Below are 14,313 nucleotides of genomic sequence, written 5' to 3' on the forward strand. Positions count from 1 at the left end.
TTACATTTATCATTTTACGAGCGAACATTTTTAACCTCTCAATTAATTCATATAAATTTCCACCTATATGTCCATTACAAGATCGTTCTAAAAGGAAAAATTTTATCGGCACGTTTTGAAATTCGACGCGTGTCTATCGACATAAAGCTCGAAATCGAGGTAGATTGCGACTTTTCACGCGGAAATCGCGCTATTTTTACCGAAGGGACTCTCAATAATTCAACACATTTCCGCCAGGGTCTCAACGTTCGCCCGATTCTTCTCCACGGTTTCGCGCCTCAATCTTTCCGGATCGAGCGGACATGTTTTATTCACCGAGTAACCTCTATCGTGTTCTTAAGTTACTTCTCGTGTGACCGATTTAACGAATTTTTTGCGTTTTCGGTTTAGATGATCCGTTTTTTGGTTTTTGGAATTGCAAATTTATCGGCACGATTTTATATAATGATAAATCCTAATGCTACGATGATAGGTAACCTAAGAGGTTAGGTTTCATATAAGTTGATAAAGTTTAAGATTAATAACGGTGATTTTTTGTGACAGATTTTTTATTTTTGCTAAGTGAATTTGAAAAATTGATATTATGATTGAATTGATACTAACAAGAGTATAAATTTTTCGATTTAATTGTGATGTTATTAGATTTCGTCAAAATGGTGTATTTGGCAGGACGTTTGACTAAACCAGTTTACGAAATGTAATTTAATAGCATTCTTGAGAAACGTATGGTATTGATTAACAATTTGAGACCCCTTGCTGTGCCAAGAAGAGGTTTCTTTAGTAGGGGTAGTTCGATAATTCAGCTGTATCTATACAAGGCTTCTCACGAGATCACCGAAAATTTCACTGCTTGTTTCCTTTGAAGAAGAATTATCGTAAATATTATATATTTTACACGTTACTTATTAATTCTTAATAATCTTGATTTACAATTCACATTTAATCACAAAAAAGTATCGTTTCTCGTGTAATCTTCATTTATATTTCAATAATTTATATCTAACACAAATAATAATATTAGCAAAACATATTATAAAATTTCTTTTCTACAATTTCAATTCAATTATAAAATTTATTCCAAAACTTTTACTTTTTTGATCGCTAACCTTTATTTCGACAAATAATTTATTATTCTTTGCACAATTCCAATTAATTCTAATTATATTTTTAAATTAAACAAATTTTCAATCTTCACTTTCTCCCATTTCAGAAGAATACATTTCAACCAAAAAAAAAATTCCAATTAAATTAAAACAAAGAATACCTGCAACTCGTATACGTGTGAGGGACGACTGTGTTCATAAAAATCCCCGTAAACGCGAACAGTCGGCATTTTTACGGCTTCGTCGCGTACCATAAAACTGGTAGACAATTTTTCCACCTACGAGCCCTGAACGTGAAACATCGAGTATCGATATCGTTCAAAAATTGACATTTTTATATATTTACGAGGTTGCACTCAATCGATAATCGATACACTTGAACGAAGTTGAAATCGAACCAATAAAATTGACCATGGTGAGGATTATTCTTATTTTAACGTGTCTCCTCCATGCAATACGGATATTTGCATATTTATCGTTCGATGTAAAAGAAACGTGGAAAGAGTCTACTCGAGTTTTCCTTTTCGTTCTTCCTTTAAATAGATTCGCATCGCTTTCACGGTGGTCGCATCCTTGACTTCGACCTAACCTAACTTTTTTTCTACTCTAATTCATTGTCTTAAACTTTTCTTCCAGATTTTATACGAAATATTGAGCTGAATTTGATTAAAAGTGAAGTGATTTCTTCTTTTTGGACGAAGAAAAATGGATTGTTTACGCGAAAATAAAAATAAAAATTTTTGATTATTGATCGAAAGTTTCGAAAAGATTGAGTTAAGATTTCGCACGAAAGGAATAAATTACTTTAAAATTGCGTGAAACTACAAGGTATTCCTAAAGATTAAACAATAATTATACATATATTTGACGCTGAAAATTTCTCTTTCCAATTCTTTTTTTCTATTCTCTAATTTTATCAACTTAGATTAACGATTACGATATATAACGTGACACGGACGAACGTAACGTGATAAATCCCGTTTCCCTTTCAGAATTTCCTTCTTTGAATGCAAATAAAAAAAGAAGAAGCGTATTGGCATACCGGAGTTTCAGTTACGTTCGAGCGCATCGCGAAACGTTGGCTGTACGTTGAATGATCGATAGAGTTAATATTGACGTCTATTGTTTCCGCAAGATAACCGAAAAGAACGCGAGGAAAACGCATGCCCACACACGATATCAAACCGATCAGACAGCGGTGGAAGGTGCGATAATTAATTTTCTCGCGGCAAATTTCCATGCTGGGATGTATCCCGGTGAAATTTTATTGATATTAATGCTTCGAGTCGAGTTAATATATCGACTCCGACACGGAATGGAATTCGCGCGAATTTTAAATAAAATGTAATCGAGGAAATTTATTATTATTCGTTAAAAAACTTTCTGCGAATAATTTTTAATAAATTCGTCGTAGAAAAGTTTTGATCAATCAAGTTTTGATAACTTTCACGCAGATATAAATATATTTATAATTCAAGGGTTTCTTATCTCTTCAATCTTGCCATTTAGATAAGAAACACTCCCCCAATGCAAATGAAATTGCAAACATTTTCTTCAACAAACAATTATTCCTTCCAACCGCCATTTCCACCGTCTGTCCAACGTGTCCTGTACGTCGTAAAAGGTTGAAAAATTGGGGGATCGTGTGGGGTTGTGGAACGGGTTAGAAAAAAAAAAAAAGAAGAAATTAAAAAAGAATATACATACATACATACATACATATATATATGTATATTTAAAAATACACTTCAAGAGATAAGATAGACATAGGTAGTGGAATAGAAAAAGAGATAGAGAGAGAAACAACAGGGAGGAAGATACGTTGTAGTTGTAGTGGGTGCAGTGGGTGAGAATAGTAGTGAGAACGTATCCAGCGAGTGAACGAGTGGCGGTGCATACTTACGTCCAGTTAGAGGGTGCATCAGAGCAGGGTGCGAGGTGGCTGCTGCAGCGGCTGGTTGCTTGGGTTTGCTAACCTTTGTGTTACTTTTTGCAAATTCCAAACGTATGGTTTGTGGCATATCAGGATCGAATCTAACCCCCTGCTGCAAATAGATTCCCTAAATTAGTAAACCGGGAGGCACACGTGGATGCTTGGATTTGTGTGAGGGAGAGTACAAAGAGAGAGAAAGAGAAAGAGAGAAAGAGAAGTGAGAAATCACGATCTTTCGTTCGTTCAAAAGCCTTTCGTTGCCAGTGAAACTTTGTATTTAATTCGAGATGGATCATTGCTCGACTAATTCAATTTTTTTCAATTTTTTGATATACCATTAATCTAGTTTTCCTATTCACGATTTTTATCAAACAAGGATCATTTTTTTTTTCGAAAAGAAAAATTGTAAAACTGTATTCGGATTAAAATTTTCTTAGATAATATTATTTCATTGACAAATTATCCCATTTTGTGATGCCATTCAACGTTATCTTTTCTTTTTTCAGAGAGAGAGAGAAAAACAAAAAAGAATTCTATCGACTGGCAACGAAAGTTTCCTTGGCAGAAACGATACGATTGTATCTGGGATCTGGTGGCCGAATAACAGGAAAATTAGCACAAGATCGTGCCCCTCGTGTATGCACGTGTGTTTGTGTGTGAATGTCCCTGCTGTTGATACAGTAGCTATCGATAGAAGTGGGTCGGTTCGTTAGTCTGTCCCAGCCTGTTTTCAGCGAACGTGTCCATCCGACAAGAGGATGTTTCAAGTCTCTCTCTCGTACGTAACCGGTTATACAGGGTTATAAAAGACATTGCAACTTGCGTGAGAGATCGATTGCGATGGTGTGATTACGAGGGAAAAGAAAAGAAAAAAATAAAAAATAAATTGGAATCACACGCGTGTAATATTTGCATACATGTTGTACCACGTGTAACCGCTTTGACGAGTAAGTTTTCGCTATTTAATAACAAAAATTAAAACATCACGTTTTGACTTAAACACTTAATTATTTCGTTATTATGCGATTATTCTTCTTCTTTTTTTTTTAGCTTGAAAGTGTCATACAGATAAAATTATATCATAATAAGAAACAGTGGCTTGTAACTTGAACTCTTTTCCCTTTGCGTTTATCGAAGATAATAAGTGGAAAGTAAAAACTTGAGCACAGAAGTTAATATAAAAGGGACAAATTTTAATAATAGAATTATAAATAACAAACTCGTACAATTATTCTTATTCATCTATGATACTTTCTCCACGTTTACATGTAATCATCTAGATATCCCAGTGTACATTTGTTAAAATGTAAATTCCAAATATGTTTTCGAATCGTGAGATTAGAACGTTTGAGTCGCGAATAGAACGATTTCCTATTAAATTTTGAATCTGTGATGCAAGAAATAGAGAGAAATAGAGAGAGAGAAAGAGAGAAAGAAATAGAATATATATATATAGAGAGAGAGAAAGAGAGAGAAAGGGGGTTGAGTCGAAGAGGGTAAAAAGGAGGGGGCGTGACACGCTTATCAGGAGGCAAAACAACACCATATCTATATAGGTATATTTCAATACGATAATGTCACACGGTGCAACCAGCGTTATTACAACACGATCTTGGTATACGTACACGGAATAAACATGGGTAGTTGATACTACGGATTCGTCCCAGGTGTAAAAGAAACAGGAAGAAGCTAAATCGTAGACAGTAATAGAAACAGAGAGACTTTATATTTATATAGTAGAGGAGAGAGAAAAAATATGTGTGTACTGTCCTTCTCAATCAAAACGTATATGTTCAACTCAAATCTCTCGAAAAATCTTTTAATATATGATTTCAAACATAATCTTTTATTCAAGGATATATAATTTCTCAAATAAAAATAATAAACGAATAAAAACTACAAGATTTTAATTAAAAAGAACAGTGTGTGTATGTGTATGTACGTGTAAGTACGTGTGTACGGTAATTGATAAAGAGCTACTAAAGATAAATAGCATTAACCCGTGCCAGCTGGAATCTAAGGCAAGGGTGTGTATTTTCATATTTATCTTAAGAAAGAGAGAAAGAAAGAGGGAAAGAGAGGGAGAAAAAAAAAATGATAAAAAAAGGGGGGAAAGAAAATTGCGGGCAGTTTCTTTGTACTTTATGTGTAAGTATATATATATATACATATATAAAATATATATATATATATATTGTATATAATCGTACAGAGAGAAAGAAGATGGATGTAATTGTAGGGAGCCCGCGGGAGCTCTCTCGCGTTTTTATCGAGCATCTTTTTCTCTCTCGATGCCTATACGTCGTGAAACGGGGTATTACCTGAAGGTCCTGTTTCGCCGCCTCTGCACCGGCCCTCGTGTGAAAAGTCACGAAACCCACCGGCTGAAATCAGAAACGAAAGCACGTGTCATTTGGATTTTTCTTCGTTCCCTTTTTTTTTTTTTTTTCGTTCATTTCATCATCGAAAAAGGAAACGTTTCTTCAAAAGGAAGGATTAGTGCGAACAAAAGTACGGATAGTTTTACTAAAATTTTCAGAAAGTTTGCGTTTAAGTTCTAAAGAAATATTTATACTCCATTGTGTATATTTAAAAAATTTGTATTTCTCATGCGTGTTACATAGGGTGGTGATCTCTTGAGAGGATTAAAAAGGGAATGCTTTTAGATATCATAAAATTAAGAAAGAATTTACATCTAGCTAAAAGGGCAAAAGAAAAGAGGAGTCATTTTTATTTGTTGTTTTTCTTTTATCGGTTTTCTACGTTTGTATAAAGTATTTTTAAAAATTATATATATATTCTGAAAGTAATATTTGTACTTTTCACAGATACATCGTGAAGGTTAAGAAGGTTCAAAGGAAACCTCGTCCAGGGAAACAATGATTTCAAGAATATTGTAAGAGTATAATAAAATTTTATTAGAAAAGTCTCTCTGCCCATCACTTTCAAATATTATAAAGCCACTAGAAATCTATATCTAACTGAAGTAAAAAAAAAAAAAGAAAAGAAAAGTGTCACGTAAATCTTTCTTTGTTCCCTTTTTTTCTTTTTTTTAGCTCTTGTTCGTTCCACGTATGAGAAAAGAGGTTATTTTAAAAGGGGAACAGAATATGGTTATAAAATTTTATTAGAAAAGTCTATGTGCTTTCGGATATTAAGGAATATTAATGTATTCAGGGAAAAGTGGAGTGAAACGGTTAACCAAAGGTATTTTCTCTTCTGATAATAAGATCAGAAGCTTAAAGTATTGGAAAAATTATTTTTATTAGAAATATTCGAGCATCGATATCAAAAAAATAGTCGAAATTCTTACTTAAATCTCCTCGTCTTACGCGTAAATACTCGTGCATCCATCATTTAATTCTTTACTTATTTATTTTTAACTTGACCTATTTTATCATTGATCCTTGTGGACGTAAAGATTAAAATATCAAATATTATTTTATTTTTGTCATCATAGGTTATTAAGAAAAACTCAACATTTCGATTAAAATTTTCAATCAAATACAATTAATGATCTTTCTAAACAAAATATAAATGAACGTAAAATTTTCTCTTGTCGATTTGACTCTTTAAAGATTTATTAATCCAATTAATCCTCGAGAAAAAATTTGATTCGTTGTTGAAATCGTTTAATTTTATTTCATCAAAAAAAAAAGAGAAAAAAAGAAACTTTGATACGCTGAGTTTACATAACACTCGTGTCGAGCAAACTGCTGTTTTATTATACGTCATAATCTCGTTTTAATCCACCAATGCGAGCAAACCGTTTGAAAAATATAAAAAGAGAATGCTCGTTGTAGGGATGATAATAAAAATTCGAGAAACTCGTCGAAAACACATCGTATTCCTCATCATAACGAATATATATTATTTCCAAGTGGAAATTATTCAAATTCAATTTTAATCGTCGAATATTTTCATCCCGGAAGAGAAATTATACAACGTAATTCTCTCAATTTTTATCTTCTTTCCTTTATTCTCAAATGAAATATTCGCAACAGATTGAAGGGATAATAAATAATAAATCGAGATATTTTTAAATTTTGTCGCCTCCTTTTTTATTTAATTTATTTCGAGTGTGGTAAAAGAAGAAAGGGCAACGTTTAAATTTTAATTAAGATTTTGCTTCCCCTTCGAAATGACTAATATATCCTAAATTTAAGAAAAAATCGAGAGATCCTCGACAAAAACTTTTCTCAAGAACCCATTTTCTTGAAAGAGATCTTGAAAGAACGCTGCAATGTATCTTCCTCCATGTCTTTTTTGCACAACGAACGAGTCGAGCTTCAAAAAAATTGAAATACATTAATTGTATATAATTGTATCTCGAAGAAAGAGTTCGAGGAAACAATTCCTATCTGCTTGTAATTTAAAAACCGTCGAATTGAAATTTATATCTACGAGGGTAAAAAGAAAAAAAAAAAAAGAAACAAAACTGCAAGTTTTCCAAATTTTTAGTCACGGCTTTTGTTATGAATCGTAAAAGAAAAAAAAAAAAACAAAAAAAAATATTGGAACAAACGTGGTCGGTCGAAGTATTACACGGACGAATCAGCTTGCGGGGCTTAAAATAAATCAAATAGGCTTTCTGGCCCGATGATACTCGCAAGTTTACCCTCGGTTTTCTAAGAAGGGATTCAGGAAGCCTGTAATTCACCGAGGAACGAATCATTCGTTCAACGGTCTCTCTCTCGACGCTGTAATTTTCCTAGGGAAAGGAATCGATCGAATTTCCACGTGTTTACCCGTTCACCAATGAGAATCGAGACCGACGTTCTCGCGGTCGGAAAAAATCGGCTCGATTTCGAAATCGTCTGGCGTCTGGTTCTATCGATGGGGAGGAAGTTCTATGGTTGGGGAGGAAGGCCGGTTCGGAATTTTCATAGGGAAGGTGGTTTAAACTCCTTTTTCGTATTTTTCGTTTCGATGAGATTCTTAAGATTTTTGAGGTTAAAATTAAGATTCGAATCTCTCTAACTTTCCTTGTATTTTATTCCTTTTTTTTCTTATCCAAAGGAATTGAAAATGGTTCAAGCGAGAGAAAGTTATTATTCTTTTCTAAAAAAAAGTTATTGAATTTCTATCCCCTCCTTTTTTTGCAAAGAAAAAGAAGGTTTTTTAACTTCTTTGGGAGAGAATGCGTTTAATTCTTTGTTTTTTGTTTTTAAAATGTCTTCTCTACGAAACTCTAGGTAATCGATAATACAGGTTATTATATTCACTTGACGATCTTAATGTCCCTGAATCTAGGAAATTTTCTCTTGCCTTACCTACCACTTCATATTTTCATAATAATTTGCATAAAGATTTACATATCTAACCTAAAAAAAAGAAAAGAATATTCAAATCTCTTATCCTTCCTTCACATATCATTGAACAGATTAACGAAATTTTCAAAAATCTTTTGAATCTTGCCATCTCTCCGCTTTTCATAATAATTTGTACAAAGATTTACATATTTAACCTAAAAAAAAGAAAAGAATATTCAAATCTCTTATCCTTCCTTCACATATCACTGAACAGATTAACGAAATTTTCAAAAATCTTTTGAATCTTGCCATCTCTCCGCTTTTCATAATAATTTGCACGAAGATTTACATATCTAACCTAAAAAAAAGAAAAGAATATTCAAATCTCTTATCCTTTCTTCACATATATATTTATCATACGTGACAATATTACTGAACGGATTAACGAAATTTTCAAAAATCTTTTCCTCCCACTTTGTCACTTTCATAATAATTTGCACAAAGATTTACATATCTAACCTAAAAAAAAAAAATATTCAAATCCCTTATCCTTCCTCCATATATCACTGAACGAATTAACAAAATTTTCAAAAATCTTTTCCTCCCATCTTCAGAATAATTTGCACAAAGATTTACATATCTAAAAAAAAAAAAAAAATACTCAAATCCCTTATCCTTCCTCCACAATTTATCATACGTGACAATATCACTTTGCGCAACGATTCTCGCCCGACCAGTTATTTATCCACAACGTTCTTATCCACCGTTGGAACAACAGCGTGCAGAAAATCTGATAAGTCGGAATACGGGCACGCGACAAAGTGATATTACGGCGCGAAATTACAGTTGTTGGGGAGGAAGGGAGGAGTGGGTGGGTAGGATAGCAAAGTCACGTTGGATAAAATAAATATGTCGCGAGCGAATACGAACGGAAATACGTTAAAAAGGAACATCGTATCGTAGCCGTTTGTCCAAACTTTCGTTTCGAAAAGAGGGGGAGAAGGAAGAGGCGATAATTTGTTCATTCATTCGACCCAATTTCACCATCGTCGAATCTCTTGCTATCGAAGATAAATTCGATTCTTCCCTTCACTTCCTTCCATCCTTTCGGATACGTTGATGAATATTAAATATTTGACGAAGACGTCAGAATGCGCGATCGACAAGTTTTTATATTCCGATGTTCGGATGCATACGTTGATCGAAGAATCCTTTTCCTTACTTTTCTTACTATTCTCTTGATTTTCGTCTCTCACGTGCTTTCTCGCGTCAAAAATCATTGTATTTCATCATTGATTTGATTTGATCGGATTCTCGAACGTGATATTTTATTTTATACTTTTTTACAAATATAACCTCACTTCAATCAGATCGACGATTGCACTAAATTTCGTACGATATTTTACGTTAAAATATCTATTCCCCGGCAATGAAAAGTATAATCATAAGTAATAACGAGAGAAACAAGTAGGAATGTATCGACCAAGTTATTATTATATATTATATTTCTCGGTGTGAATAACATTTCTAACGAAGGATCGCCGCAACGTTTCGACTCGTTCGCGGGGAAATTACGCCTATTACGCGAGCTTTCGTTCCGTGCCATTAACGGAACACATTATTATCACGGAAAACTTCCGTGTTATCGAAACGCGGCACGGAATTTCCGAACGCAATGCAAACGTTTCGTTTCGCGACGAAGCTCATTTTTATCGACATAATATCGCCACAGCCGGAATCGGCGGTGCCCGCCATCTGGGTTAATAGTTAACAGTCGCGCGTGCAATGGAGTACAATCAATTTTCGCCTTCCCTCTCCTCCTTTTCTTCGTTTTCTTTCTCCGTCCGTTATCGCTTCAACGGCTAATTCTTTCTTTTTTTCTCTCTTTCTTTCTTTCTTTTTTTTCTACTTCTTCGAATCCGATTAGAAGGAATATATTTTTATATATTATCCTCTTCTGGAAGAGGAGATAATTTTTTTATCGCGATTGTTTTGATACACGCATTGTGATTAATGCATAAAGAAAGTAATTCTGAAAATATTTATCTTAATCGGAAAATGGGTGAAAAGTAAATTGAAATGTAACACCTTGATCGAATAAAAATCAGAATAATTCGTATTATCGATTATCTTTTCTACGCTACTTTTTTCTTCCTTTTCTTTCTCTTTTTTTCTGCAATTATTCAGGACGGGAAGCGAGGAAAGAGCGATTCGCGCGACAAAGAGGCGTATTATGATGCACGTAAGCGAAGCAAACGATAGCAATTGTTATCGCGATTCCGCATAATCGAAGGGTTGGAAAATTGCGATGCGGTCTGATGGCGCGATATTTTCTTGGAAGAAGGAAAAAAGGAGGAGGGGGGAGGGATCGAGTCAAAAGTTTCCCTTCCCTCTTTCGAGCAAATTCCTTCTCTCTTCTTCTAAAAAAAGGGGCAAAGTCGTCGAAAGTAAAGTTGCAAATGGCGTGAATTATTTTTCTATTCTTTCTTTCCTCTCTTTCTTATTACGAGTGAATCGTGGAAAATGGTATGCAAATCGGTGTAAATCGCCCCATTTTATTTCCATTTATCGTTTTTTGGAGCGAGTGTGAAAATGAGCGAGATAGATCTTAAGAAACGAGATAGAGAAAAACTGGATTCGTTGGATGTAAGAAAAGGAGAGATGATTATAAGTTAATTCTGAAAATTCTATCAAAAGTTTCTTGAGAAGGAATCAAACAAATTTTCAACGAAAATCGACTCGTTGATCGATCTTGCGACAAAGATTGCGATAAATCTATTTCTATTTGGCGGGATAAGGAAAAAAAATATAACGATTAATTCGAAAAAAAATTCAATAAATAAACTCTCTGGCGAAAATTTAGGATAAATTTTTTTTTTAAAAAGAGAAAATTTATATAACTCGATAAAAAGGAATACAAATTATAACGGCGTTAAAAATTCCCGCTAAACCGTGCAAAATTGAACCGAAGAGAAACAAAGGCAAATCTCGTAGAAAGAGAAATTTACGAGTGAAAATTGAAGTATGGAATTTATCTCTGGATCTATAAAAAGAAATAATGGAAAGTGGAGTACATGAAGCGAGTCTGCTAATATCGCTCAGAGGCGAGTAAAAAGAAAGCGTAAAATCTAAGAAAATTTCACCTGCGCGAGCAACGACCACAATTATTTGCACGTTGTTACACGTCTTTGTCAAAATCGTCCAACTATCGCGATAAAAAGAAAAAAGAAGAAGAGAAGACCGCAGACCAAGTCGGAAAGGAGAGGTTGAACTTGTTGGAAAACGGGGTATCGATCTGCTAACTCGGTGAAATTCAACGTGAAATTCAACGTGAAACGTGATAAAAGGATTCGAATTTTTTGTTCGAATGGGCCGATCAACACGAGCGAATAGAACACGAAATCGTATCGTATTCGCATTTAAAAGTCGAGCCACGGACGCTGAAACGCTGTTTCGATGCGTCCGAGCGATGGGTTTAAGTCAACGCACAACTTGGAACTATTCGCTCGAACCCATCGCTCGATGTACATCGCATGTTCCAGAATCTCTTTGAAATCTAGCGACGGGTTTAAGTCGATAATTCACTTAAGCTATTTCACTTAAATCCGTCGCTCACACGGTTCTGGAACTATTAAACCCATCGAATGTTTCAAAGTCTACTTTAAAATGGAGATAGATTTAATAGATTTAATTTGATAACTCACTTCTGAAGCTATCTTACGATTTTTAGAACTACCGATTATTTATATATTTACTTAAATCCATCGCTCGCACAATTCTGGAACTATGATTGGAACTATTGACTTAAACCCATCACTCGAGTCGATATCGTCGCATGTTTCAGAATTCGTGGACTGCTTTAGAGCGATAGGTTTAAGATAATAGCTCGTGCAACCTTGAAACTATTCGCTAACTATCGCACGATTTTCAGGATTATCGATCATTTACTTAAATCCATCGCTCACGCGATTCTGGAACTGTGACTCAAACCCATCGCTCGAGTCGATCATCGCAAAGCCGGTAGCGATGGATTTAAGTTAATACGTTGCTAATAACTAGTTCGTCGCATAATTTTTGCAACTAATTATTGACTCGAATCCATCGCTTAAGCTTAGAATTTTAAAAAACTGTGGAACTAGATATTGATTTTATAAACCTTTTGTTCGAGCTCTGGAATTATCGTTATTGATTTATAAAACTTATCGCTTAAATCGATGCAAGCATCGCATGTTTCGGAGAGCGTATGCCTAGTAATGGGTTTAAATCACATTACGGTGATACTGTATACACGTTATATCATAATTGTGCAAGTTATTGGCTTAAACCCATTACTCGAATCGATTCATGGATCGCGTATGTTTCAACGTTTGTCGAAGAAACTTCTTTCCCGACGATATGTGAAGAGACAAACGCGAATTTCTAAAGATATTGCTTAACAATAGGTTAACAAATATACGAGATAATTTTAGATAATTCTTCTGAATTTAACTTTTTTTAAAAATATTCTTGGAACTCTTTGGACAGGAACATGAAATTATAGAAAGTTAAGTTAATTTTAGAAAATTTTCTATTTTCTCTTACAACTCTTATACGCGAAGATATGAAATTATAGAGGGAGATGGAGTTAGATGGATGATGGTAATTTAAAAGAAAAATTTCTATTCTCGCTTTTCCAAGTTTAAGATAAAAAATAAAGAGGGAACACAGAGAGTCAAATGGTAAATGGTGATTTAAGAAAATTTTCTATCGCGCATTTTTTGATTTCATAAGAGGATCAACGAGATTTTTCGTTTCTTTTTTTTTATTTTTTAACGAATTCAATATTTTCAGCGTTGATAAATTCGAGCCGGACATTTCATCCGTTCTCACGCGATCTCTTTTCGCGTGTCTCGAATTTCCAATCACGCGTATTTTCACATATGCAACCCCTTCTTCGAAACGAGGTCGAATCGAAACTTCCCAGTCAAATTCTTCGATGCGAGACTTTATCCTTCTCTCGCTTCGAACAATCCCAATTCTTCCCTCTCTTATTTCAAAATTTCTCGAATATATATAAATACACGAGAAATAACGAACAGAAAAATCATTTTAATTGTTTCTACGCGATAATTCAATTCTCGTTCATCGGTTAAAGTCCATCCAACTTTTACATCGTTTATAAAATCCAAGAATTTAAAGGGGGAAAAAATTGTTCGTTCCGAAAATTTTGTTTCGATTAATTCCAACGACGCGAGATCCATCATCATTTCTGAAAAATATTTCTCGAAACGCTCCCGATTAAAAATTAAACGTATGAACATTTACGAATCAGGTTTTGAAAGTTTGATTTCCCATCGTGAACAAGTGGCAACGTTGTGTCGCGTGTTACGCGTGTATTGGCCACTGGCAGCGCATAAATTAATGTTATCACGGTTTGAACGTTGTGTATATCTCGGTGTATACCTGGCCACGATGCCTTCCATACCCGCTATAAAATTGATGTATTTTTTTGCACACGAATCGATTACGCGTTTTCCCTCGTTACGTGACTCACGTAACGTTCTCTGCATTTTCTTCCTTTTCGTCGTTGGGCAAAGAGGGTGGCCTCCGTTCCCCCGTTAATTTTCCTCGCCTTTCCTTCCCGCTCGCGTTCTAAGAAAAACGCGCAAAGTTTAAAATAAACTCGAACAAATTGATCCATTTGGATAGAAAGTTAAATATACGAGATATTTTATTCAACGGTTTTTTCATTTGAAAAATAATAATTGCTATTTATCGTGTTATCATAAATTTCTTTCGATTCAGCGAATTATTCGAAAGTATTATCCTTAAAATCCTGATCGAAAAGTAAAACAATCGAATTTTATTATTTTCATCGAGAGTTTTTTTCGTTTTAAAAATCATAATCTTCTTACTTTCGATATTACGCGTATAACCTAACCTAACCTCTCTTTTTCTCTCCATTTGTAAAACAGTAAGTAAGTTTTCTTAATAATAATCCGTTGCTATTTATCGTGTTATCATTGAAGATCAATTATCATAAGTT

General features: G+C 34.2%; 1 protein-coding gene and 1 long non-coding RNA gene across 16 annotated transcripts in view; one reads left to right on the forward strand and one right to left on the reverse strand.

Annotated features, from left to right (window-relative positions):
- Positions 1 to 14,313, reverse strand: part of LOC107999277 (protein couch potato) — a 159,538-nt gene that overhangs the window by 48,924 nt on the left and 96,301 nt on the right. For 10 of the 13 annotated variants that reach the window (XR_009830591.1, XM_062077301.1, XM_062077303.1 and 7 more), the window contains 2 exons: positions 5,358 to 5,420; positions 3,007 to 3,148 (listed from right to left, as the gene is read on the reverse strand). Coding sequence is in view for 12 of the 13 variants with exons in the window: in XM_062077301.1 (XP_061933285.1) it covers positions 3,007 to 3,148; positions 5,358 to 5,420 (205 nt within the window). In the remaining variant the exon portion in view is untranslated. The remainder of the gene's footprint in view (positions 1 to 3,006; positions 3,149 to 5,357; positions 5,421 to 14,313) is intronic. The other 3 variants (XM_062077302.1, XM_062077307.1, XM_062077297.1) reach the window with 1 other exon arrangement.
- LOC107999279 (uncharacterized) lies at positions 204 to 5,965 on the forward strand. 3 transcript variants are annotated; one of them, XR_009830593.1, is made up of 6 exons: positions 204 to 484; positions 643 to 875; positions 1,211 to 1,518; positions 1,740 to 1,931; positions 3,543 to 3,983; positions 4,087 to 5,965. It is a non-coding gene; the product is annotated as an uncharacterized LOC107999279 (long non-coding RNA). The 3 variants fall into 3 exon arrangements; XR_009830594.1 differs by lacking the exon at positions 643 to 875 and having other exon boundaries at positions 205 to 484; XR_009830592.1 differs by having other exon boundaries at positions 206 to 875.

Source organism: Apis cerana, linkage group LG7 (assembly GCF_029169275.1).
Source record: "Apis cerana isolate GH-2021 linkage group LG7, AcerK_1.0, whole genome shotgun sequence".
NCBI classification, from domain to species: Eukaryota; Metazoa; Arthropoda; class Insecta; order Hymenoptera; family Apidae; genus Apis; species Apis cerana.